At 38.3% G+C, this 27,342-nt stretch overlaps 1 protein-coding gene across 1 annotated transcript; it reads right to left on the bottom strand.

Moving 5' to 3' along the window:
- Nucleotides 1–7,706: 7,706 nt before the first annotated feature.
- Nucleotides 7,707–19,952, bottom strand: dusp7 (dual specificity phosphatase 7). Its single transcript, XM_007549228.2, has 3 exons — nt 18,723–19,952; nt 15,446–15,874; nt 7,707–12,086 (listed from the first exon to the last, which is right to left on the bottom strand). The coding sequence occupies exons 1-3, from the start codon at nt 19,129–19,131 to the stop codon at nt 11,770–11,772; spliced, it is 1,155 nt and encodes a 384-aa protein (XP_007549290.1). The 5' UTR covers nt 19,132–19,952; the 3' UTR covers nt 7,707–11,769.
- Nucleotides 19,953–27,342: the final 7,390 nt, after the last annotated feature.

Genomic DNA, 27,342 nt, shown 5'->3' with positions numbered 1-27,342 from the left:
CTTATATAAAAGCGCAGTTAAGCTCAGTTTAAAAAGTTTTCAAAGGATTTATCTCAGGATTTCATCAAGTTGCTGACTTTCCAGCAATACGTCTTCCTGAACAAACATGTGGCAATAATGTGCAATTAATTGCATCCTGTCAACTTTGCAGCAGTCCTTCACAATGACAATGTGACAGTGTGAAGCAAAAAGAAAAAAAAAATTGAGAGAGAATACTAAGTTAATGTCGGCAATATCTGCAGATGACCATAATTGATGAGTGATGGGTGGAAGTAGCAGAGTGAGGTGAAATGGAGGTCAGTGTATCCTCTACCAGTGTAGGTTTATAGTTGCTGCTACAGGGAAAACTCAGGATAACCTGAGCCATTCTAACTATAATATTTATTAAAAAGGAAATGGTAATTTCTAGTTCTGTTCTGGATGAACTGAGCAAATGAAGAAAAGTTAAAATAATTCTTATCAGAACCCTTAGCTGCAGTATTTTGGATAAGCTGAAGGCTTCATACTGAATGTTTTTGAGCATCCAGCTTGTAAATAATTACAACATGATATTTATAACCTAGAAATCTGTTAAATAAAGCATTTAGATGGGATATTATGCTTGAAAATAACACCAGGGTTCTTTAGACGATTACCTGAGACCAAGTTAATGCCATCCACAGAAAGTGACTGGCTTAAAAAGTTTGTCTTTGTGAGGCTCTGGTCCAAAAATAAGTTCTGTCGTGTCTAAATTTAAAAGGAGGAAATTGGAAGTCATCCATGTTTTTATGTCTTCAAAACATTCCTGTAGTCTATTTAGACTGATCAGTTTTTATGGATATAGTTATCAGTTTGGATGATGTCTGGATGGTTGTTTGTTTGGGAAAATTGGCAACGTGTTTGAAAAGCATGTATTCTGTCAATCCAGAATACCTGCTCTGTCTGGAGGCTTCAGCTGCCATTTCTCCCTTTATTTCCAAACGGTTTACTACAGATTCTGTCTACTGCGGGTAATATGTTTCCTCATAATGACTACTTGATTGAACCCCACTGAAAAACATTTTGAACTATTCCGCATGCACAATTTTCCCACCGGAAGACAGTGATCCTGGTATTGTTGGGCCCGCTCAGTTCTGCAACAGTTCAACTTCCCCTTTTTTTTTTTTTTTTTTTTTTTTGGTTCGATGTTACCATGGCAACAGCCAGGGAGAACTCTGTTATCATCAGACGGATCAGCCTGCAAAAATTATTTTTATCTCCACTTCCTCATTTCTATGCCTCACACAGCCAGAGGACTGAGTGTCCTCGTGGGTTTCACGCTACAGCTTGAGTGTGCGGCAAATTTCTTTCAAGAGTGTGAGAGGAGCTGAAATAAAGGAAGGAAAAAGGACAATCGGTGGATTGTTACTCGCAAAAAAAAAATGTCTGAGTGTCCATTCGGGCCTTCATCTGCAAGAGCAGACAGAAATGAACACGGTGGAAAAGTGGTGACTGTAACAGAGCGTGCATATGGGAAGGAAATGAGCACAGAGCGTTTATTTAGACGAATGGCTTCGCTCTTCAATTGCTTCACTAATGAGTAATTCTATGGTTCCTTCTGCAATAAAGAGCTAAAGGATGAACATTTACCACAAGTTCTGCTGGTTTTTAAGAACACATCGTGAAGAATCAAAACCATTTTTGAGTTGACCTGAATTTAATATTCAGGTTAACTGGAACAAAAAAAATATGTATATTGTGGTAAAGATGATTCTTCACCACATCAGAACGACTCTGCATCTCATTTCGATTCAGACCCACATGCAGAAAAAATGATGCACGCGAACATCCTGCACAGCGTTTTCTAGGTCAGGTGCAGGACAGGAGAGCTAAAGTGGTGCAGAGTTGTTGTTTTTCTGTAAAAGGGTAGGCAGATTCAAATGTTACATCTGTCTGTCAGGTTCTCTACTAGAACTGTGACAGGCTGGGATTCAGACCAGAGAACACACAACCTTTTTCCTTTAATTTTACACACACACACACACACACGCACGCACGCACGCACCCACGCACTTCTGTTGTTTTCCTGGAGGAGCATTTATTGCTAAACATATAATCATTGGTGTAAGTAATTTTTGAAACCTTAAAAAAAGCTGCTGCTAAATATATTTGACACATTCTGTATAAAAATGCAAAAGGCCTGGAAAAATGTTTATGTTATGACGATTATGCGAGACTGGAAACACCGGGAAAAATTTCAGAAACAACTTTTTGCTAAAAACATCCAACAAACAAAAATCAACAATTGTTTCTTCTTCAAACTGCAGTGCCGTTGTTTCTGACTCTTTAATGTTGAGGATCAAAAGGCTGCGTCTCAGTTCTGTGTGTCTTGCTTACAGATACAGCTGTTCAAGTTTCAAGATTACCCAGATGTAGAGTCGTGTGTGACTGCATGGTGACTGTCTCGCATCTGGCAGTCGTTTCTGCTTCAGTTCATCTCCGAGGGGCAGCAGAGGTGAAATATGAGGACTTAGATGCTCTGGCCTTGACATGATGGGGCAGTTCAAAGGAGTCTATGTGCTAATGGGCTGCAAATCTGACTCTAGGGGGACATACCAGATGTTTCATTCATCAGTCATTAATACCAGATAGGAGAATGAGTCTAATAGCTGCTTCTTATGGGGGAGAGATGGATGGATCTCTGTGCAGACAGACTTAAAGTGGGATTCATAGTTGACAATTTATATTTCTCTGAATAGTGTAGCTGGAAAATGTTAGAAATGCATTTAAGAAGATGTGAGGCATTTATAAAGTTAAACTGAAGAGCACAAAAAACGTGCAATTCCAAGTTTTTAATCTACTCTTCCTAAAATGATATTTTTCAAGTCATTTGTGGAAAAAGACGACAGTAATAAATCTTATTTCAATTCTGAATCGGTTCGGTTGAGGTCTGAAGTTTGATTTGGTAACACAGGTTTTGAAATTGTTTTTATTGCCATAGATTTAGACAAGTTTCAGCTGTGAAACTTTTCTCTTCGAAGGCCTATTAATTGCCCATCATTTGCTTCAGGTGTGATAAATCAGGGCAACTTCTAAAACATGAAGGACATCTGACCTTGAGGAATGACCTTGGACATTGCTGACCTGTGGTAACTAAAGTGAACCTAAATACTGTCTTCCACATCCATTCTTCACAATTCAAATAAAAAATAAAAAAAACCTGTATTGATCCCAAAGGGAAATGAAATGACAAATCCAATTTGGTTTTCACCAAACACGGATCATGAAAAACCTCTCTGAAGTCTTGAGTTTAAGTTTTACTTACCAAAGCCAAGCCATGTTGAGATATTTGTTTTAAAAATAAGCCACCCAAAGAACTAAATTCATTCAGTGATTTTTAAATAAATTAGGTTAGGTTGATTTCAGACAGTAAAAATAAATAAGACAAGTCAATAGATTTTCAGTCCCCTCTGCCTGTTAGTTATCAATTCATTATCTAAAAAGGAGCAAATAGAAGTAAACTCTTATATAACTCCACTTTCCCTTATTAACTTCTTTCCTCTATTCAAACAAAATGCAAATGCCAAATTTCTGAAACTAGCATGTTAATGCTATAAGTTTACTAAATAGTCACATTATGGAATGTTCTTATTCTTATTCTATATCTGTTGGTTTTCTTTCCCCTTATTCTAAAAAGAAGATGAAGCGTGATATCATGTTTTAATTGTATCATCTTTTCTTTATTGCTAAAAAGGTACAGCTTTGTTTATTTTATTTTTTTTTTCAAGATTAAATAGTGTCTCCTTCTGGAGTGTTTTTACCAGAATGTTATAGTTTCTGTCACTAAAACCCAATTTATTGGACTTTATTATCACTCTCCAGAGACGTACCCGAGTGTTTGCGAGTCGACGGTCACGTAGTTCTGTAATCAGTCGCTGCTGTTAACCTTTAACTTCTGAGCGGATGTGTGACGCACTTTCTTGGGCCGGTAAGCACCTGACCCTCGCCCTGTCCAACTCAACTTACAGCAGAGAGGAGGAGGAGGAGGAAAGAGAGGAAGAGGTGACATCGGGATTAAGTGAAACAGACACCAAAATGAATTAAAGAAAACGGAGGAGGTTTCCAAGACGGTTTAGAAAGAGAGTGGATGAAGAAGACTAATATATTTAAAATCATTTCTGCCCTGTTAGACTCCTGAAATCCAGCATTAGGATCATTAGTCTAAATTTATTAACAAGCAAAAAAGCAACAAACAAAAAAAAAAAAATCCCACTGGCCTCTGCTGATTTAGGGGACAAACAAATAGAAAACCTGAATTTGTTTGCTGTTCAAGAACAAGGTCAAAGACGACATCTCTCACATGGCTGCTCTTGCGTACATAAAGACATCCGGTGCCCGCAGTCTCACACATCCTTCAGTACACATTAGCAGCTGAGATCATAGTCTGAAAGAAAACTGATCTCCCTTCCAATTTGATTATGTCTAACCTCAGAAAAGCTGCTCTGCACAACCAAGACATGCATTTACTCCTGAAATGAGATTTCACAGAGCTTTTAGTCTTTCGGCAGCTGGCACTGCGTGCCGATGAGATGTCAGTGATTTCTTTTCCTCAACGTTTCTTTCTAGAAAACTCACTGTGGCTCAGCAGCTGACAGGTAGCGCGACACGAGGTTTGATCTTTACAGCTGCTTCAAGCAGAGCCACTTGAGTCTCCAAACACCAAACAGATTAAGAAAAACGCCACCAAGTTTTCAAGCTTATGTGGTATCGTAGCTTATGTTATATAACATTCCTTTATATAAAATATTACTTTAAAAAACTTAAACTGAGGTTTTTAGAAGTTAAAAATAGCAACAAAAAGAAATATAAGAATTTGTTGGGCTGTTCTGGTTTAAAGATTTTATAGAGAAGTTCTAAAGAAATTGTCTGGAGTTTTGTCGTGGATCACAGAACAGTGAGCTACACCCTCCCCCACGTGTTGCTTAGCCCTGCTCGTCAGTAACTGGCTGGAGGAAGACGGCTACTCTTTTCCCATGGTTACAACACAGAGAAAATGTCAGTTTGGAAATATTTCCGGTCGTTGCAAACATGCACAGACATGGCGTTCACACTAGAGGAGCATCACTCATCAGTCCTATTAATGGGAGGGTGTTTTAAGTCTTTATTAGACAAGTTTTAATGTTTTGTGCAATCAGTATTTGAAATCTGCCACTAACTTGAGTGGGTGTTTTGTTTCTCTCTGATGTCTGTTTATAAAAAAATAAAATAACTTTACATGATATCTTTGAACTTTTTCAAATTTATCAAACTTTAATGAACATCAACAGTTTTTCTTCTTTCTTTTTTTTTTTTTTTTTTTTTTTTGCAATGCCAGCACTAAGAAATACATAATAACATGCATTGAAAAGGCATTAAAAATGAACTTTTACAGTTTTTTTTTTCCAGGCACTTTGGTGCATCTCTCACATCAGGCTTAACATTAACACAACAGCTGGTGCATTTCTCTAACTAATTAGTGCAAACCGAAAAACACGTTTCAGCTGCAAATAAATGTCAGTGGCTCTTACAGTAAGTCGTTCTTGCACATCCAAAATGAAACGGTGCTCAATATGTCACTTGAGTGCAGATCTGGAAAAAATTAAGAGACCACTTAACATGATCAGGTTCTCTAATTTTACGTTTTATAGGCATATGTTTGAGGAAAATTAACATTATTCTTTTATTCAATGAACTACTGATGACATGTCTCTGAAATGTCAAGCAAAAGTTTAGTATTTATTTGCAGAAAATAAAAAATGGTCTAAAAAATGCAGTGCTTTCAGACCTCGAATAATGCAAAGAAAACTAGTTAGTACTCATTTAGAAACAACAATACTAATGTTTTAACTGAGGAAGAGTTCAGAAATCAACATTTGGTGGAATAACCAGGAGGTTTTCAATGGGATTCACTGCAGTGGACTCTTTATTTTTTTTCAGAGCTTTATATCATGAAATTCATGATTCTAAGTGGCTCTAATGCTTCACACACTCCTCATCGTCAGTGAACACCAAGGTTCACCTGAGAAAAATTGCTTGCTCAATTTGGAAGACGTTTTCAGAAAGAAATGTGTTGGCAGACTGTAAACGGGTAGTGACCGTCACAAAGTGGTCAGAGGGAAACGTTTAATGAGATTGAAGCGAGTCGTTACAAACCCGACTCAGATTCATCAGTTTTGTCACTACAGTGAAAAGATGTGGGAGGAAACCCAAAACATTTGACTGAAGTTTTATAGATTAAAAGGCAATTCTACCTTACAAAGGAAATGTATGTTTTTATCTTGATAAAAACAAATAATCTGAAACATATAATTGTTTTTATTTTCCTGGCCTGTTGCAAAGAAAATCACTTTGGTCACCATAAACATCAGAAGTTTAGTTGTATTTTCTGACACACAGAAAAAGAGTATGTGGTGTTTTATACAGTGTTGTCTACAACCTTTAAAGTTTCACTTGTAAACAGATTGGCCCCACAAGTCTCTAAAGGTGCTCTAAAGGTGAATAGAGCCAATTATTTTCATAAGAAGGCCCTTTAAGCTGAATAGGTTTTGACATGCGGTCTTTTTGTGTAGAGGTTGGATAATTACACTCTTTAAACCGACTACATGCCAACCTGAGTTGCATCTGAAGTGTTTTGCAATTATCCACGACTAGATTACCTCGTAGAGCGGGAAGTCCATCGTAAATCATGCATTTTAATTTGTCAGCCAGCCTGAAATCTGTATACTAGCCGTCAGATTTATTGTTCCTATGAAAATAGTGTCACAGGAAACCGCACTGGAACTATTTCAGATTGCGCGATACTGATAAGCGTGTGGGAAACCCTCACATCGTGCTACCAGCATCCTTCAGCTTTCAGTGTCGTTTCTGTTCAAACAGGGCGGGGTTTTAATTTCCTTTATATCACCTCCGCTGTCAGTGTAATATCCGCTCTCATTTACTATGAATTAAACGGCTCACTTGGTTGTGCAAAGGCTGAAATCTTTGCCAAGGCGAAGCCGAGCAATTGTAGTGGGAAGAAGAAGCGAGAGGGCATCGCTGGAAGAGACGAGGAGGGAAGAGCGGAGGTATTTATAGTCAGCTCATCTCACGACGGCGTCTTTGGAAGCTCTTTTTCCTCTCCTCACTTCCTCACTGCCATCATTTACTGTTCACATACACCAGAGGTGTCAAACTACTTTTCACTTTGGGCCATATCAAGATCATGAATGTCCTTAAATGGTCACGTGTGCCTAAATGTATTGATGAAACCCATTAACACACTGCTAAGATATGAATAAATAGCTCTCTCTGCATTTGATGAATACCTTTTAAAATTAAATAATACCAAATCTCTTTTCATACTGATCTAATTTGGCAGCATGCAGACAAAAACTGCTTTGATTTGATTTCTTAAGATAATATTTAAGCACAAAATTGTTATCTCACAGTCTCTTATTATGTGTTCTTCTAGTGTTTGGAAGGCCATATAAAAACTTATGAGTGATTAAATGTTTTAACATAAACCTGGTGGTCAGAAATAACAGGAACACGCGTTAAAGAAAAAAAAATATTTCAAGATTTATTCGCTGTATAAACATGTCTTGAGTTGCTTCCATACACTGTACAATACGTAGGGTCAATCATTTTTCTCTCAGTAGACAGAAAGGTGACACTGCCCTGGTTAACATGCCCGTCCTTTTTATACAGAGACAGATTGCATCTTTTTTTTAATCATTATTTAAAAAAAAAAACAAAACAAAAAAACGCTTACAGCACAAAATAAAACAGCTATTCAATGTGACTTTTAAGCTGTAACAAGATGCAAGATGCATTGTCAAAAAAGAAAAGAAAAGAAAACAAAAAACAACAATATCCCTGAAGAATTCCTCACTGAGGTAACATTTATCAAATCATTCACGCCTCCTTTCATTTTGTTTTATCGTGGCACTGCCTCCTCCAGCTCCTCTATCTGCTCTCGCTTTTTTTTTTTATTTTTTTTACACAACCTTCCTCTCTCAAGCGCCTTGTACTGTAGCTACAAGTTTAAGGACACAGAAACGTCCGTTCCCGTGATCTGGGAAATTTACAAACAGAGAAAATGACTCCATTTCTCTTTTGACACACACACACGCGCACGCATACACACACACACACACACACACACACACACACACACACCACCCAGAAGAAAGCAGCTCGAAATAAACCGTGTTCTCTTTAAATAGAAAAGCTGTGCCTTGAAATATTCCTGTCCTCGGGTGAAAATGATCGGGTTCTCGCTGCTCACCGTTTTATTGTAAATGGGATACGAATCCAAACAAGGAACCTCGATCGTATTGTTTTCATAATGTGAGCTCAACTTTGCATATAAATTCAAAATGTATACTGAGATTATACAGTATATTCATATTGAAAGGCCACAGGAATAGCATAGAGCATGTTATATCAAAATATGAGGAAAAAGAAAACATTTGTAATTATTTAAGCGCCGGGTGTTGAGACAAATACTGGCATGCTGAAGCACAGCTCTGGCTGTGTAAAGCTTTGGGTGTGTGTGTGTGTGTGTGTGTGTGTTTGCAATGGCCTCTGATGTTGGACACATTTGCACCAGGTGAAACGGTGCTTCAGTCCAAAAGCTCACGACCCCGCTGGATCCTGAACAGTTACACAGAGCAGATATCGTACAAAAGGAGAGGAATCTAAAAACATAGAGGTCTTAGATGTACAAAATCCTGCAAAACAAGGTGTTCTGATATACTGCAGAGTAACAAAGAGGACCTCGTGTGACCCGTTACGGTAAGAAGGCAGCGTGCCTCTCTACTCTTACCGTATTCCTATTTTTAAAAAAACAGAGAAATGTTTTTTAATAAGTGTGATTACAAGAGTGTTGAACAGTCAGCGTTAGAAAGGTTATATAAGGCCAGCTTTAAACCAACGAGGAGATCCGCGCGCTGCTTCCCACCGAGACCCGGAGCTTTGTTTCTGTTTAGACCCCGTCCACATCTGCTCTTTGACAATCAGTTACCGATAAGACGCTGGGCTTCGTGGAAAAATGTTCCTCATTTACAAGAGAATCACTTTGGATTTAGACATCATGTACTTTGTTTTATTGAAAATTCGCTTTAACTCATCAGCTAAATGAAAAGAGATGTACCAATTGGTGTGGCTAGAGTTGAAGAGGGTAAATTTCCCTTTGAATGGCTCTGCTCAGCAATTTGAAACCTGATTTTTGGTAGAGATTCATTTTCCTCAAAGGAATATAAAAGCCCAGATGAAAGAAAGGAAAGAGTAAAGAAAAAACTGTTTGTTTTTTAAATGCACCCACATCATATGGCCTGTTGTCATTTTCTAAATGCTGCATTATTCAGCCACAAGCTTTGAAGTTACAAGACAGCTAAAATGGAAATGTCAATGGTCATGTGGTTTTACAAGACTACAAATTAATCAGGAAAAATCATTTAATTTTGTGTTTTTACAATCTACTTTTAGTATCTTATTTGGTATAAAAATGTTTGCATTTTGTGAAACCGGGTAGTGGCAGAATCATGCTGTGGGAATGGTGATGATGATAAACTGAAAAGCTTTTTACAGTTTATATGAGAAGCTGGATGTTCTTTTTAATCTCATAATTCCTGAAAGAAAGAAAGAAAATCTTCACTGGTCACAATTGGCACTAACGTTTGATCTTATAGAAGTCAGAAAAGCTTGATCGGTGCGTCTCCAGAAGTAAAGGAAGTATCAGTCAACCAAACGTTTCCTGTCTACTTTTAGCTTTTTAAAATCTTAAGACTCTCTTGTTTTAGTTCTGGTTATTTGGCTTCCAGCTTTGCGTGTGATTAAAAATGACTCTATGATTACACAGACTATTTTTTTTCCCCCTTGGTCAAATGAACCTAGCTGTGTGGCATTTTGGTAGATTAAAAGCTAGAGCAGAAATAGCTGCTTTATTTCATTTCTTTTGGTCTAAATCTTAAGATAAGATGATTAAAACCTTAAGCTGAGTGGCATGGTGTATGCTAAGATGATATCCTGAGTCCAAATTGACTCAAAGAATGAAGGAAATAATTTGCAAGCAAAGGAGTAGAATAGAGCCATTTGTTGGGAATTTTTCTTAATTCTCAGATGTTATTGTTTTTTTTGTTTTGTTTTTTTTTTTAACTTTAGCACTTCCTCTAAGCGCAGCAGATGTGCATGTTGTCCCAGAAAGCCATTTATACTTTGAAAACAAAAAGTCCTTCCACGTTTTACAGCAACATCCAACCCTTGGTTACAAAGACTGTTAAGAGAGCACACAGCACCACAGCATGCTCAGGTATACAAAATAAGATCCATTTGTTTAATACCTGTAATATATAAATTCCCTTTTCACTATTAATATATCTCTCTGGTTATACAGCCAAGGCTTAAAACTATCTTTAATGAAATGGGTGATCCTTACTAAGAGCTTCCTCTTTTGCTGCCCCTTAATGCAGTTGAAGGGACAGTCAGTGCGGTCTGTCTCTGAGGCCGGTCCCAGTCCACAACACAAACACCAGATAACGTCCCTCTTCCTGGTGTGCTTTTTGGCAAAAGCGAGACCGATCAGATAAGGTGCCCAAAAAAAACGTTGCTCTGAACCGTTAAGCGCTTCCTCCTTTTGCTCTCAGGGAAGTTTCCACAAAAAGAAAAACACGAGAGTCTGAGCGGACAGAGACCAGTTTTGGCAAAACAAGCTTGTGACGCAATAACGGAAATAAGTTCAAAAGAGTTTGGTTTCTCACTGAGACGACTGAGCTGGTGGACACAACCCCCGCGGCTCCTCGTCGGCAGCCGAGCCAGCAGTGGTGTGGGGAGGCAAGGAGGGCAAAGCCAACTTCCAACCTTCGCCCAGACCCCGGCCTCGGTCCGGGACTCCGGGTCCCCGTTCCCTCCCCACCGCACCGCGCAGCTGTCCGGACTCGTCGCAGCCTGGGACTGGCCTCTCCTCTGTCTGCTCTTCCTCCTTGTCTGAATGTCTCTTTATCAAGTGCCAGCACGTCTACGTCGGCTACACCACTGTGCAAACTGCATTGTGTCACTAAAAATAAAAAAAACGAGTCGGAAAAAAACAAAACTCCAACAACTCTTCCCTTTCTTTAGTTTTACAATCTCTTAAGCCGTTTTCAGATTGAATCACTTTGTTTTTGGACAAAGATAAAGAGTATATCATTATATAAACATACAGATCTGTGCGTAAATGTACATAAAAATATACAAAAATGCATATAGACATATTGAATTTGTTAAGGACTTCTCATACATGTTCTGCTATGCACGTTACATACAGTACAAACTTACATACTTTCTTAAGTGTGTGTGTGTGTGTGTTAATTCCTTGGTTTAAAAAAAAAAAAAAACACTCTACATTTAGTAGAGCAAGTAAATCCCAGATTCTCCACAAGACGCCGACAAGCTCAGCATGACAGCGGCAATGCCGTCGTCTCTGTGGATCCTCCATGTTCCTTTCTTTGTATTAAGCTGTCAGTTCTGCTGCGGTCGTTCAGTCAACTTAGTCGAGCCTTGACAGCTCAGGTGTGAACCCACAGTCCACTGCTCTGGGTTAAAGAAACTCCTCTCACATCTTCTTAAACTTGGCTTCAGTGACCCCTCCGGTCGCTCTAGAGCAGCTCTGTGGCCAGGCTCTCGGAGCAGGAGCCTCAGGAGGCGAAAACTTTCAATAAAACCGGCTGCTTTCCTCCCACTGCAGCCGCTCGTTACCTCTCCTACCTCTTGAAAAAAAGAGAGGGGGGTTCGGGACAGTCTCAAGTCATACTCTCAAGTGGACTCCAGTGTGTCCAGCTGAAACACGTTGTGATTGGTCGGGGTGGTGAAGAAGAGCTGGTCGTGCTGCGGGGAGGTGGCGCGGTTGTCGCAGGGGCTGTTGAGGCCCAGCGTCCGCTCAAAGTCCAGGAGCTGGCCCATGAAGTTGAAGTTGGGGGAAATGTTGGACTTTTTCCGCTTGACGAAGTCGTAGGCGTCGTTGAGCGACAGGTTGAGCTTCTGCATCAGGTAGGCCACGGTGACGGTGACCGAACGGCTGATACCGGCCAAGCAGTGGACCAGGATGCCGCACTTTTTGGAACGAGCCTCGTCTGGAGTGGGCGAGGGAATAAAAGAGAAGAGGAAGAAATTATAAGCTTACCTTGAAACTCAGGATTCACTTTGATGCATTAAAATGCAAACAGTTAGGGCGGGAACGATTAATCAAATTAATCGTGACTAATCGATAATCAAAATAATCATCCACCAATTTAGCGATAAATTAATTGTCACCTGGAGCATACTGACTCAAATGACATATTGAGAGCAGTAAAAAATAGGACAAATAATATAAACACTTGAAAAAGTTTTAGCTTCACTCGGTTCAAATTCTGCAAACAAAAATTTCCTACTAAGCACTTTTTGATATCCAATCAATCAGTCAATCAACAGATTAGGCCTACAGTGTATTGACGAAGAGTCCAGCAGAAAGGGCTGAACTTTTTCACATGTTGATGGTAGAAGCATTTTGTTTTTCTGCAAAAATAACAAATGATTAAGTGCACAATCATAGAATGCTGTTTTTGCATTTTAGGCATTAAGATGTTTATTTTATTTGCATATTTTAATGTTGTTGTTTTTTTTACATTGTATAAGAAGGCTTATATGGTTAAAACATTTGTAGAATCTGCTTTAAGGAAGCTAATCATGTTTTGATTGTGACATTAATCATTTCTATAAGTTTGGGTGATTACTTAATAATCTGGAGGTAGCTCTAAAATGAGCTAAAATAAACCAAAAAGTTAATTTATCAATCAATAAAGACAAATATTCATAAATATAAACAAAATGATGATCAGTTCTACTCCTTATTTATTTTGGCTATCCTTTAGATGACTTTTGACTTTAACATGATTATTTCATGACTTTAAAACGTTTACCAGCATTCATTAGATCAAATAAATTTAGCTACAGACTGACTTTGTAATGTTTTTCTGTCCGCAGTTTGTGGATTTTTGGTAAATATTTAGTTTTGGGGCAAATGTACGACTGCTACGTCTCCTTATTAGAAACGTCTTTGTTACGATGCATCAGAGGAAGCACTGAGAACAAAAATGTATGTCATTTTTGAAATTTGCATAAATTATACGGCTCACAACTGGTTTTCTCAATGACAGTGCAGAACACGAGTTCCCTTCCAGCTCTCTGTCTGCAGCAAACTGTGAATAAAAAAAGCGTCCTACATTATTAAGCGGCTGCACCCATCCAGCTATCAGTTTCGAGCCCTTGCACTCGCATCCAGAGGCCATTAGAGCGAGAGTTAAGTGCTTCTTTCCTTCCTTTCTTTCAGCCTCTTCTCGCTCTCTCTGACTGCTTCCCTTGTTGGAGGATTGAGGTCAGTTGGCTCGCGAACTCAGGCAGCCGTGCTGATGCCAAATTAAATTTATATGTGATGTATGCTCACATTCCATAACGACGCAAAAAAACAAAAAAAAACAAAAAAAAAAAACAAAAGGCAGGGAGATGGGTGTAAAAATCGTCGTCAGGAGAATTTATCCAAGCTCCAGACGGCTCAGCAGTGGAATAAATAACCAGTGGTTAATCTCCTGGAACTGATCTGAGAGCTGAGCTGCATTACTTTAGAGCCACAACGTCGCCGAAATCCTCCGTTTATCAAGATGCTTAACTACCAGAAAAACAAACTCCTTTCCCTTCCTACGTCATTGCATAAACATCCAGCAACATGTTTTAGTTATTCAAGGAATTTTCAACTTTCCGGAAGCAGATTGCTGACACATCCGCGTCTCCTTAATTACCCTACTACAACCAGGAGGATCTGATGTAATCTCTGCATATCGCAGCTGGCCGGACAGCTCCATCGAACATCAGCATGACCCAAATCTGCCACGACCTCCCGGTCTGGCGTATGTCACACTTACTCCCACCTAAGGAGATTTATTAGTTTAAAAACCCCTGGCCTGCAGAGGGAATTCATTAATTCCAAGAGAATTAAGTCAGAAAGAATGAAGGGAAATGCGGGAAACCGAACCAGATGAGCAGAAAAGTCACGATTATGACTCGGTTCTCAAAGAATCAATGTTTTATTTATGACCTCATGGATGACACAGCTTTTCTTGGAAAGCAATTTAATAACAAAAACAACACTACTTTTTTTTTTCTACACTCACCACAACTTGTAAAGAATATATCTAGGTAAAAAAGATAAATTATTTAGAAGTAATCCAAAAACTTACTGGAGATTATTAAGCCTGAAGAACAAAAACAAAAAGGAAAAGCTGTGCTTCTTGAAGATGTTCTATTGCAAAATCCAGTAATTTCTTGAATTTCCAGAGTTTGCCGCTAATTTACAAAACAATAAATGTTTGGAGGGCTGGATGGATGGGTAGAAATGGATGACCAGACAGATGGATAGGTGGATAAAGGTATGAATAAACAGATTAAAGAAACCAGGAACAAAATGTGTAAGTAAAAAGACTTATCCATGCTCTGTTGGTTTTTGTTCCTTGCTTATCCTGACATATGCTAAACAAATAAGTTTGATCGATTGATATAAATGCAAAAAAGATTAGAGCAACTTTCTGTCCTTTTAAATTGTGACTCTTCAAAATTTAATTCCATTTAATGCGGTCCAAATGAAGTGAAAAATGATGCAGTAAAACACTTGTCTTTGCAGCTGCCTTTAGATGGTGCATCACTAAACTTTGACTTTTTGGATTTGACTGTTGAAGATTTTCAGACGCACTTTATGCAAAATACCACAAGGAGAGTCAAGCACAAAAAAAGTGCATTTTGTGGTCTATGATTCATCAATAAGTGGTTGGTTTTTATCCATGGATGTGTAAATTTATATCCTTTAACAGTTTATTAAACAACTAAAAAGAAGATTCTTCAGCTGAGAGTATTAAAATTCAGAATCCATGGTGGCTACATTTTTTCTCTATTCAAGTTTTTCAGAGAGAAACATTTAAACTTTTGGTTATGTGGATTCATTTTGGACAACGAAGATGAATGCATTCTTTAAAAATATAGCATTAACACCACATTTTTCCTCGGAATAAGTAAATAAATATTAAATTGAGAGAATGTGATTGTTCTGCAGCAAGGCAAAAATGAGCATCTAAAAAAAAATAAAATAAAATATGACCTTTTGTTTTCAAAGTCCCCTGAAAGTGGCATGATGTAACGTTAGAGCTGGAGAGAAATAAAGATAAGGTGCCTGGATTTATTCCTCTCTGAGCTCAGACTCTGACGTAGAACTGCTCACTAAATCAGACACAGTCAAACCAAAACAGGCTGAAGAACAAACTCACGGCTTGTCTTCGTTCTTAAGTTTTGAGTTGGTAGTGACTTCACGTGTCAGTTTTAACTATTTTAAGTACAAAAATGTAAATTCCTCTGGTCAATTTTAACTTAACCTTTCTATATTTTTGGACACTCTGCCTCCACTTACCAATAAATGAAATGGCCTCGGGGAAAAACTGCGAGAGGTTCTGGCTCCAGTGATCGGAGATGGGGATCTGTTTGTACTTGAAGTCTCCCTCGTGCTCGAACATGTTGGGCAGGTTGGGCGTGACGTTCAGGATGTACTTGATGTTGTACTTGCTGAGCACATCCAGGTTCGCAGAGTCTTTGGCACAGCCCAGGTAAAGGTACGGCAGGATCTGGACGGGGAAGGCGGGCTGGTTGTTGGGGAGCGGGCTGCCCTCCGACTCCGTGGCGCTGCTCGGCTCCCGGTCGGACTCTCCGTCCGAGCAGTCGGAGCTGATGCGGAGTCCGCCCAGGCCCAGGACCGAGGTCGGCGGGGAGCTGCTGGGGCACGAGCAGTCCAGATTGGTCTCACAATGTTCTGGATACTCGGACTGGAACTTGTTGAATCCTCCTGAAGATGATTTAAAAAAAAAAGTACAATAAATGTAATTTAAACGTCATTTAAAAAAAAATGAATATTTGATCTACCATCAAAGGCAGCCTAATCATTCTGTTCGTCACTTCTGCTTGAAGAGGAAAATAAAATTTATCAGCCCAGATTTTTAATTTCCTTTCACTGTTGCATCCGTTTTAATGATCATTTTGTTTATTTTAAAAACTATGGAGCCAACTCCAAGTCCTCAAGAAATCTTTGACCTCTTTGTCTATAAAAACATCTGACCTTATTGGCCCTCGCATCCTATAAATACATCCATTTTAACTGGATCTGTTCCAACCTGCTGTTGTTAAATCAAGGCTAAAGCTCAGATGAATCTCAGCCAAATAAAGATAAAAAAAATGCAGTAGCCCTTCATTTAAATGACCATTTTCTCTAACTTCACACTCCTTGTTTTGTTAGATCTACCATTCATGTTTGGGACTTCCAATAAAAACTAATGAAATAGTTTTATTATTGAAATATGATTGGGTGATAAGTTTCATTTTATGATTTTAATTATTGAAATTAAATACATTTATTGAAATGCTTGTGCTTTGCGTACCCTTTATCCTTATTTTGTTTATTTTCTTTTATATCCATCTTTATACCTTGTTTATTCCTTTGATTGCATTATTTTGCTGTTGTTTCTGCTTTCACATTGTGAAAGCTGAAAAATAAACAAATGCTAATTACTTTAACCTGGACGATGAGACGTTTTTTGTTTTTTTTTTTGCTGATTTTCTGTCAGATCTCATAAAATCTTGGCATTTTATTATCTATATGCTTCATAAATTATGAGACAACACAACACTGACGTTAGCTTCTGATTTGGAAGTGTGGGAAAAAAAACGTCACTAAACTGGATCTGATTCAAAATCTGAAACACAAGCCAATAAAATCAGACCTGGATTAATTAACACTAATCATTGCTTCTTTTGACGTAGTCTGCCATGTTTAATATGAAAAGTGTTGTTTGTAAAAATGTTAAATTATTGTTTGTTTTATTTGGAGCCAGTTAAAGAAACACCAGCCCAGTGTTTGGCCTCAGGACCAAAGCGCAGTGAATCTGCTATTTTCTTTTAGTGACTAAACATTTATTTGTCTCAGTCGCTCAGAATAATTAGACTGATGCACCAACCAATTGGCCAGAGATCAGAATAAACCAGTTTCCCCACACTCAGTTATAAGCTGATTTAAATACTGAAAAAAAAAACTTATTTTCTTAAGATCGTATTTTCAGGATAACCAACTTCCACCAGATCAACCACAGCATTGTACGTTAAAGAGTAATTAGTTAGCATGTGATGAATAGATCCCTTCAATTTTGAGAGTTTTTACAACTATCAAGGGACATGCAATGTTTTATCTAAATTACATAACAAAAATAAAATTAATTTCTCAAAATGCGAAATGGCAGATCAGACCTGAAAGACAAGGTCATGACGAAGATAAACGATGTCATTCAAGTGTGGGCTGGTGTACAAAGCTCTGTATTATCTTTAAAACGTTTAGAAGAAAGGAATAAAGAAAGATTTTTCCATAATAAATGCATTTGTTTTTATTCCTGGATAAGGATAAAAAGCAAATTCGATACTTTTATGGGCTGAAAGAATAATATAAAATGTCTGCCAGTCTTTATAAAACAGTGAACATCCGAGGAAAAATATTTACCATTCTGAGCTTCTTACCTGTGCAATGATGAAGTTAGTTTTTGATGTGGGACCTGACTGTTTAGGGTCATAGAGGCGCTAAAACACTTAGAATCCTATCAGATTTAAGCTGGATTAATTCATACTAAGCACAGATTATTTAAAGGACATTTGAAAAATCCTGGAAAAGCATGTATTCTTTGACAAACATTCAAGTTGTAAGACATGATATCACTTAAATATAAACTCATCTTTCGTCACATTCGCCCAAGCAGCCACAAGGAAAGAAACTTCCATATTTTTCCAGTTTGTGTAGCAAATCATAGGTCATAATATGGGTGTGCAGGTGAATCCGAATCAAATATCTAGCCATTCTTGACAGCGCAGGTGTGTTTCTCGACCTCCTTTAAGCAACAACCTGTCCTTTCGCAGTGATCAGGCAGATAAAGGGTAGCAACATGTCATTTTCCTGAACATAAGCATGAAAACAGGGCGTCCAGACGCGCTCCATTGAGAAAAGCTGAGCCCTGCGGAGAATCAGGACAGCCAGGCTCGGCAGCAACACTTCACAGCTCAGTGGACTTTTTGTGAATGGCAGCCAAGCTTGTGACTCCCCGTCAAACACACATCCATTATCCACGGCTCACACACACCCAGGTCCACTCTGCTGCACCCGTCGGGTTTAAAAGCTGCATTTTCTTTAATGCAGAGCTGAGGGAATCTCTCTAAAGAGCGCCTCTGCGTCCTGGTTCCTCTCTCCATTCATGAAAAAAAGAAAAAAAAAGAAAAAAAAAAGGGTTGCCTTTTCCTGAAGGAGCACAACATGGCGGGGCTATTTCTACTAAACACACGGTGTTTATACGCAAACATGCATTCATGAGGAGTTTAGTTTTGAACAAACTCAGTTTTTTTTTTTTTGTATTTCTAGAGGAATGAAATGCGCGAGGAAGATCAAAGTTTGAAGGCAGTTCAAGTTGAAGGCTCAGCTTTGTTATACTGAATTTAAGAAGCCATAAAGTCAGACTCATTGCTAGTTAATTACAGCTTCAGTTTGCGGATAAACACCTAATAAATGTTATAAGACTGTTCAGAAACTAGTTGGTACCAGCCGGGTTAAAAGGAAAAAGTAATAACCCAAAACCCAAAAAAAAAAAGGAAAAGAAACCCCTTACCCTCCAGATAGAAAGCCTTGCAGCCGTCGTCCCGCAGCTTCTGCAGCAGCAGCCCCATCACGGAGCTCCCCAGCCCGGACTCGTGTCGGTCCGACGTCGCCTCGTCGTACAGGAGAACCACGTCCGTCTTGCACCGCTTGACGAATTTCTCCTTGTCCTCGTTGTTGGGAATGATGGAGCGGATGGGGAGGTTGCCCTTCTTCAGCCTCCGCAGCATGAGGCCCGGGATGGCCAGGTTGATGGCAGACTCGATGTGCGACGACTCGTACAGCTCATGGGGTCTGCAGTCCAGCAGCAGCAGCGCGCCGGCCCCGGACTCCAGCTCGTCCTGCAGCCACTCCACGCTCTTACTCGACATCATCATCACAGTCACGATCACTGAGCCTCTGCATAGATGATCCGTTTTCATCGGGGAAACGTTAGCCCACCTGTCCACTTACGGGACATCATGGCGACACAACAGAATTTGGCGGAAAACGAGCGAAAAATAAACAAACAAACAAAAAAGAGAAAATCACGGCGTTAAACTTCGCTCCACCACCACCGCCGCCGCTCCAGCTCCAGCGGGCGCTGCGCACCCAACGCGCACTTCCACACGCATCCAACACGCACACTGCGATGCCGCTCTGCTTGGAGCAGGAAACTTGAACATGCAGAGCTCTCTTTCGCTCCCTCGCTCGGTCCGACTGAACTGGATGTCAGTCCAGTCCATCGACGTCCATTCAGCGAGTCTACTCCAGCCCCCCACCCACGGGGCGTCCGCAGAGTAACGAGCGGAACCGCAGATGTCCACTTAGCGCATTCACATGTGAGCTAAGGCTGAGCTGCGGAGGCTAAAGCCCAGGTTCAGCATTAATATTTGACATGCCTGCCCACAGAGCGCCTCTGGTTTGTCATTTCCTCTGGATGCATTAAAGAAGAAGCTCTGCGGGCTTGTCACTGAGAAGAGGGAGGAGCTGGGAAATTTAAAGGTGCAGGGATTCAAGCGACTTTAATCACCCAGCATCCATTCATAGTCTAAGTCTGAATAACACACTCAGAAATTATAATCTGATTCATGCTTCTGATTATCCTAAATCAAATAGATGCGCTAATATGTTTTAAATGAACAGAATCCTGGATAAGAGGACTAAAAAAGTTAGTCATTTTACTAAAATAAGTCTACTTCCACTATTACCCAACTCACTTGAAGAGTTTGTCATGTTTCAGCTAAAAATTTCAGCATATTTTTATCGCAATCTTTTGCAATCGTCCAACACAGCGACAGACTGCTGCATCCTAAATGCACAAGGGAGCGTCACTGCAGATCCCACATCCTTGTAAATTACAATTTACAAGGATTGTTAATCTTGTTTGGTATAATTTAATTAGAAAGTGGAAAAAAAAAACTCTTTATGTGAACTTTTATATCTGAAAGTCCAGTTTTGCTCCTAATTAAGCTTCAATAAAACATGTTGTTGGCCTCAAATTTAAATTCATGTTTGCTTATTTTTAACTGTAAAATAACTGAGATAGTTCTATAACTTGTAATGTTTTGTGTTTAGTTTCACAAATTTAAAAACCTTGATTTGGATATACCTACAACAATAAAGTGTTTAGTTTTCCTCTTCAATCTCACAGAGAGAAACTAAACTACGCGCCTTGTGAAAATGTGCTTCCTAAAGCACAATTACCAGTTCTTCTTTGGTATTCTGGATGCTCTCACTCAGGCCACCCACTGCATACACCTCCACATGTTACACTCTTAAATAAATTACTGGAAGCATTTCTCACTGAGAGACAGCTTTTATTCTCTACAATCACAGAACAAATCACATAATCAAATGATGGTTTTCTGCTCTTTTTGAGCTGTAGCTTCAGATTCTGCTTGATGTACCTTACGATCAGGAAAACACTCTAGTTCTATATGTCTCAGCAGGTGGACTTAAAACGATTTTGATCGTTTTCCAGATTTTCAATCAATTTCTCATGGTTAGATACAGACATTTATGTAATATTTTCTGTAAATGTTAGCTTAAGGTCTTTATATACAATGTTTGGTTTAAAAAGCCCGACTTTTTAAACCAATTTGAGATGTCAGCCTGACTGATATATTGTTTGCATCAAATTAAGTAAAGACATGGGAGCTTCTAAAGTCCAAGCTTGAAAGTATCGTCCCAAATACTGACGAGGGCTGAAACAGAAACAAAAGGAAAAATCAATACAGGTCCAATGTTTGAAGGGTCATGGCTGAACAAGCTACATGAAAAAGGTCCTGCAGTAAATGAACTTTGAACTTTTCTTTTAAAAAAATTCTTTCAGTGTGTCTCCAGCATACAATTAACATCCCAGACAGTAACAAAAACAATAATTTAAAGGTTTAACATTATTGAATGACAAGGAAATGGTGACTTTAGCTTTGATTTTCCATCTAATCGTCTAATCAAACAAAAACAAGTTTAATCCATGAACTTATTTTTTTTTATTTTATTTGGGATATTTCTTGTGTTACTGAAACTGGGAGTGGGAACAAAATCTTGTGTTACGCATTGTTTCCTGCTTATATTATTTTATTTTCATATTATATATATATATATATATATATATATATATATGAAGACTTGGAAAGCAGCAAAACTAAATTTTGTACTATTTTATATTATTCAAGTATCTTTAAGAATGCTTTATTTTTATTTTTACAGAAAAATAAACAAAAAGATGCAAAAAGGGTTTATAACAAGCAAATTTGTAAATATACAAATATATATAAGATTTTTTTTTTCTTGACAAAACCTCAGATGCAGATATTTGCAGTTTCCCACCTCAGTCATAAGTCATGAGGTCAAAAATAGTTCAGAAAAAAACAAAACATATACAGCAAGGGGCAATTGTGCAGACAAAAACATCCTGCTGACGTTTAAGACCAGCTGGAAACTCCAAAATCAGATATTTATATTTTTCTGATAAATGAATTGATTGCATGTAATATGGCAATAGTATTGTGTTTACAACACTCTTCAAGGTGAAAACTGGGACTGAGGGAAGAAAATGGTTTAAAAAAAAGCTGGAAAAAACAGATGTGAGGCTATTAAAAAAAAAAAAACAACTATTCCAAGGAGTATCTGTGGCTCATTCAGTCTGCAAGAAAGAGCGCTTCTAGCAGATAACAGGAAGGCTGAGTGTGTTACAGAAAAGCTGATCTGCTTTATACTTTTCAGCTTTTAATTCATCCCGTCACAGAACATTTCAAAGTAAAAGTAAGGACCCATTTTATACAGGAGAATGCTGATTTATTAATGCTACTCACACTAATATCTGATAAGACAGATCTAATGATATTAAGACCCTGTTTTACAGTGACTGCTCTCCTAAACAAGCAAGATGACGGGGCCTCTCTTCCTATAAGAGGCCTAAATAATTAATGAACGCCTGTAGCAGGAAGGCTTGGAAGAGAAGAATCAAAATTAGCAGGATAAATCCTACAAAAGCTGGACAGTACTTCTAAAAAAACGAAAAAAGAAAATATATCCAAGGCAGCATACTAATGCCTCAGCTGACATTGTGATGCTGTTCATTTTAATTATTCGTCATCCCAACAATTGTTGATAATTTTTAAAATTTAATCCACAGTCTTCCTCATCAGTTCTCTTCATCAGTGAAAAAGATATTATTTTACATTCATACTGGGCGTCACGATGGCGCCATGTAGGATATTCCTCCATATGTAACAGCTTGGCGGTTTGCCTACTACTCTGAACAAACCATCACTACACATCACCATGGATGACCTAATAAGGCATCAGCAGGTTGTGACAGAGGCAGAGAGGAGGAAAAGAAGAGCGTTTGATTTCCTCACAGCTGCACAGAGGAGGAGTAGGGGGATGCACCAGCTGCAGACAATGGCTCTTTATCCTCTCCAGTGACTTGCACACAAACACAAACACACACTCAGACACATGCTCAAACTTTAGGGCTCTTGTGTTTCCACTCCCTTCATGGACAACAACAGGCTCTCTGAGGAAGAGCGTGCGTGCTTTTGTTTTTTTTTCCACAACTTCACTCCATTACTTAACCAAATTATCGTCATTGATTTAGAGAAAAATAAGCATTGCTAAGCAGAGTTTTGTATTCACACGGATCCTTCTAAACATGAACACAAGCAGCCGTTCCTCTAAGCGCTTTTGTTTACTTGTAGCTAGTTCGTAAATAAAGTTTGGTTTACGATAATACTTTTTACTTCAGCTGAACATTAGTGTTTAACCGTTTACACTGCAAAACGTAATCTAAAGTATTTTTGTCTAGTTTCTAGTTCAAATATTTTGGTACGCTTGAAATAAGAGAAATCTAATTTACAAGTAGCTTTTCAGCAAGATATAAGAACTTTGTGTTAAGTCAATAATATCCTTAATATGTATAAAACATTATTTTCCCGGCCGGCCCACCCTTTTGTTGAATTATTCCCTTGGCGGTTTTTTTCCTTTAATTTTTGTTAAAAAAAAAAAATGTCTTAGTATAAATGAAATAATCTGCCAATTGATTGTTTCACCACATTGTTGCTCAGACTGAGTGATGAGGTTTCTTAGAGAAATAACTTTAAGCAAACTGGCTTATGATACTGCATTACAATCAGATTCAACTGTTAATATATATATATTTACATTGCAATAAATAATTGAAACATAAATGAATTTAACTGGATTGATTTGAACTGACGCATTTGGATTATGTTTGACGTTAAAATTGTCTTTTTGGTTTGCTCAGTGCCTTAAACCAGTATTTACTGTGAACTAATGCTGCATAAACTGAATTAAATGTAATCAAAAACATGTTTTGATACTGTATCGGTAGTATCAGGTAATTTCATTCAAATATATATTTTTTTCACTAACAGGAGGTGTTTAAGAATGCCCTGGCCTTTAAATTGATGACCAGATTTTCTGACCTCTGATTGGGTTTTAAATCTGCTTTTAAGCAGGATCCATAAAACATCAGGTGAATTTAAATAATCCAAAAATGTGAACATATCTATTGCATGAATCAGTTTGTTATTAATTGCAGGAAACAACGGTTACATTTTTTTTGTTATTCTTCATGTTGAGGTTCTCTGTCTTGTTCCGTCTCACGGAGAAGTACTCAGACAAGTTTAGCTTTCACAGCCCACATGTTTTCAATCGATGTCTCACCATCAGTCTCTGGCACTTAATTTGCTTTGGTGGGGTAGACCCCATGAAAGACCACTCAGGTTGTTACACCTGACACTGTTTCTTAAAGCCGAAACACATGTGCATTGTATTAAACTTGTATTCTCTGTCTGTTTTAATAAATCTCAGTAAAAGGAAACATTGTACCGTCTGTACAGCTAATCAGACTTTTTTTTTTTTTTTGGTCCATCTGGAGTTTTTCCACTCTTGAACAATATTAAACAGACAATTTCTAAAGCAGATAATCAGCTCTAATCTCTGGAAAATTACAGTCAGAGCTCAGGGAAGTCATCCTGACAGCCCAGAGGGATTTAAGTTTTATGTCCTCAACATAAAAAGTACCTGTTCATTAAAACAGCAGATGTAGCTGTAATTCATCCTCGTTTCACAGGATTCGCCGTACTTTATCCCGTATAAATCAACGCGGTTAATCAAATAATTAATCTTCCTTCTAACCATCTCTGCAGACCAGATTTCCTTTTGGTCTGTGGTCTCTTTAAAGCAGCAGACTGTGGTTTAAACCCACTCACCTTAGTGACAGAACGAGGGGCCACCCGTCTCCCACACAAACGCTGGCATTTCCTCCTCTGTTTCCTTTACCCTCAAACATCACGTCCTCAGCACATAAAACAGCCTTAGAAACGCGTCACATATCTGCTCTTTAATTTCAGACTTTTAATAAATCCGACATAAACAACCACTGACGCCAGAATAATAATAAAAAAAACATTGTGACTTCTGTTAAAGGTTTAGCAGTAATCTAATTCAAGTTACCTTATATATAAAACAAATATATTTTTAAAGTGCAAAAACTAGACATTTGAGTCATTCTTTTAAAATACATTTGTATCATTTTATGTCCTGAAAAAATTATTTGTTCTTTTAATTATATCTCACTTTCCCAAAGTTGAAACACTTATAAAAATGCATTACTTCTACCTAACAGTGAAAAAACTCAATGTACTGCAGTGTCCAATAACATGTTTTGTTTAAATTATGTAAGTTAAAGAAGCGTCTAGTACATATATATATTGTTTAAATAAATAAAATTAAGAAGAAAAAGAACTATATGTACATGTATGTGTATTTACATCCATTTGTTTTATAAATAAAGACAAAGAAAAAAAAAGAAGGTAATTTGTGGTTGTACAAATATTTAGTTTCACAGTAGACTAGCTGACTGCTCTGGCTGTAACATGTTCATTGTGTTCATCAGAGAGAAAGCCAGGGGAAACAAACCGTCTCTGTAGTGCTGACCTGAAGGTAAAAGCCTAAACAGTTTGTGTCCAGGATGTGTGGAGTCTGCGCTGGTTTTAGCTGCCCTTTTCTCAAACCTTGACTTATACAAGCCCTGGATGGAGGAAAGGTCAGCTCTGATCTGATCCTCTCAGCAGATCAGGAATGTGATATAAATATATATATATATAAAAAGTCTATTTTACATAATTGAAACTCTACATTATTGTGGTAAAAGCCGACATTTTACAAAGTAATAAAAAAGTACACCCCTGTCAGATTCTAAGCTCAGCGATATCACAGAAAACTACGGATCAAAACGAAGAGCAGCAACAGTGAAATAAAATATATTGGCCAAGAGCAGCACAGGCCTTAAGCTGGGTTTGAATGAGGTGTATGAACCAATCTGTCAACAGAAACGTTAACCGAGGAAATCCACCATAAAAATGAGTCACCAAACATGCCCTAAAAATCCCTCTGCTGCTCTCAGATTGGATTATCTACAAAAAAAAACACATTTAAAGTATTTGTTCACAGCTTGCAAGAGTAATTAATCAATCGCAGCACCAACACGACAAACCAACAACTCTCTTCACTGGGCATTGAAGTCTTTTGTATAAAGCAACCATAACCCTGCCTAGTGTATCTAATCCCCATGCAGAACAAACACACTGTACCTACATAGGCAGGGTTGTAAACCCACTGAGGTGACTCATCGTATGTTAACTCAGTCTTCACCTCCCCATCTTTCTCTCTTTCATACTCACATGAAACGCATATAAACTTGCAAACCTCACCCCGTTATATCACAGTGAAAGCTCAAAGTCAGCGCCATAAAGACAGATGGTCAAAGGTGGCCAAATCACACTTTAACGAGCTGATCTACCTCCGTCTCTTTCACTTTTCTTCCCGATGCCCGAGCTCAGCTCAACCGAGAAATGTGGCGGAACAGCCCATCGACACATCACTGCTGAAAACGAATAAGAAGGCGGCTTTTCTATAGCTTTCGGTTTGATTTAATCTAAATTTAAATACAGCCAGACAACAGAGACGGGGAAGATGTGAAAATTGGGAGTGAAAGGAAGCCGAAAAAGAAGCCGTGCAGAGTCCTGGTTCTCGATGACGGACATGTTTATTTGGGCTGCATGGCTGCTGTTGTGAGCTGGATGTTTATAACCAGCGTCAATAAGTGGTCAATACGTCCAAAAACGATAAACAACTTGCAAATGTTTAAGGGGTTTCTTTTTCTGGTGCCCTTTTATTATATGTCCACGTCATTTCTGAAACTGTGACACAGCACAGCTATAAAATAAAACATTAAAACAGACATAAAAAACGTCAACAGTTTTGCTTCAGTATTTGACTTGAATGTCTGGACGCGTTTCTGCTCATTTTGTTACATAACATCAAGTTTTTAAAGGCAGTCAAAAGGACTGGTCTCTGTATTTCTGGGCTTTGGTTTTATTTATGAGTGTTGTCAGGAAATCAGTGAATGGACTGATAGATCGGAGTCTCATCCTCAGTTCTGCAGGTGCTTTTATGGTCCCGTAAAGAAGAGACGAGCCAAAATGTGGAACCTGTCTATTTACAGGAGGGTTCATGATCTGAATCCTATGTTAACGAGAGATGGATCACAACAGAAAGAACGAGATTTCAGACACAATCAGAAAAATGAGCTTCCTCCATCGGATGAGAAGCACAGAGAGCAGAGTCAAAGCTGAGATGTTTAGGTTTTTTATGTTAGTCCACAATTTATACGTTATATTTTTGCCTCACTTGGAAGGCTAATTTTTATTTTCACTTGAGTAAAAATATGTTACAGTGGTATTTTTGAGTAACCGCTGGTTATTATTTATAGTGGGCGACATCTGCCATCGTTGAGGCCTTTTCAATAATGATGGAGAGATCATTCCAGCAGGACTCTATTTTCAGAGACTGACCTGAAATTATTTTGAAGCACTGAAAAACATACAGAGAAGCTCAACATTATTCATATGCTGACAGATTTAGTCTTGAAAATATTTTCATTCAACAGCTGGAAACACACGCCTCTGACCCTCTCTGCCCCTGCAAGGCAGAGCGAGTAAAGACAACGGATTATTCTTATGAAAGTTTCTTTTACGGATCGTGATGAAAGGAAAACATATTTAAAAAGACATGTTTCTTATTTTATCGACACTTTTTAGCTCTCAAAATGTATATAA

Source organism: Poecilia formosa, unplaced genomic scaffold (assembly GCF_000485575.1).
Source record: "Poecilia formosa unplaced genomic scaffold, Poecilia_formosa-5.1.2 Scaffold2, whole genome shotgun sequence".
In the NCBI taxonomy this organism is placed as follows: Eukaryota; Metazoa; Chordata; class Actinopteri; order Cyprinodontiformes; family Poeciliidae; genus Poecilia; species Poecilia formosa.
This window is presented reverse-complemented; position numbering and strand designations above follow the sequence as displayed.

What these genes read in the sequence shown, in the direction of transcription:
- dusp7 (XM_007549228.2), bottom strand. Translation starts at nt 19,131, where the DNA reads ATGAAAACGGATCATCTATGCAGAGGCTCAGTGATCGTGACTGTGATG. An exon ending in CAAGGCTTTCTATCTGGAGG is followed by an intron (nt 15,875 to 18,722) that starts GTAAGGGGTTTC and finishes AATCATCTTCAG; the next exon opens with GAGGATTCAACAAGTTCCAG. An exon ending in CGAGGCCATTTCATTTATTG is followed by an intron (nt 12,087 to 15,445) that starts GTAAGTGGAGGC and finishes CGCCCACTCCAG; the next exon opens with ACGAGGCTCGTTCCAAAAAG.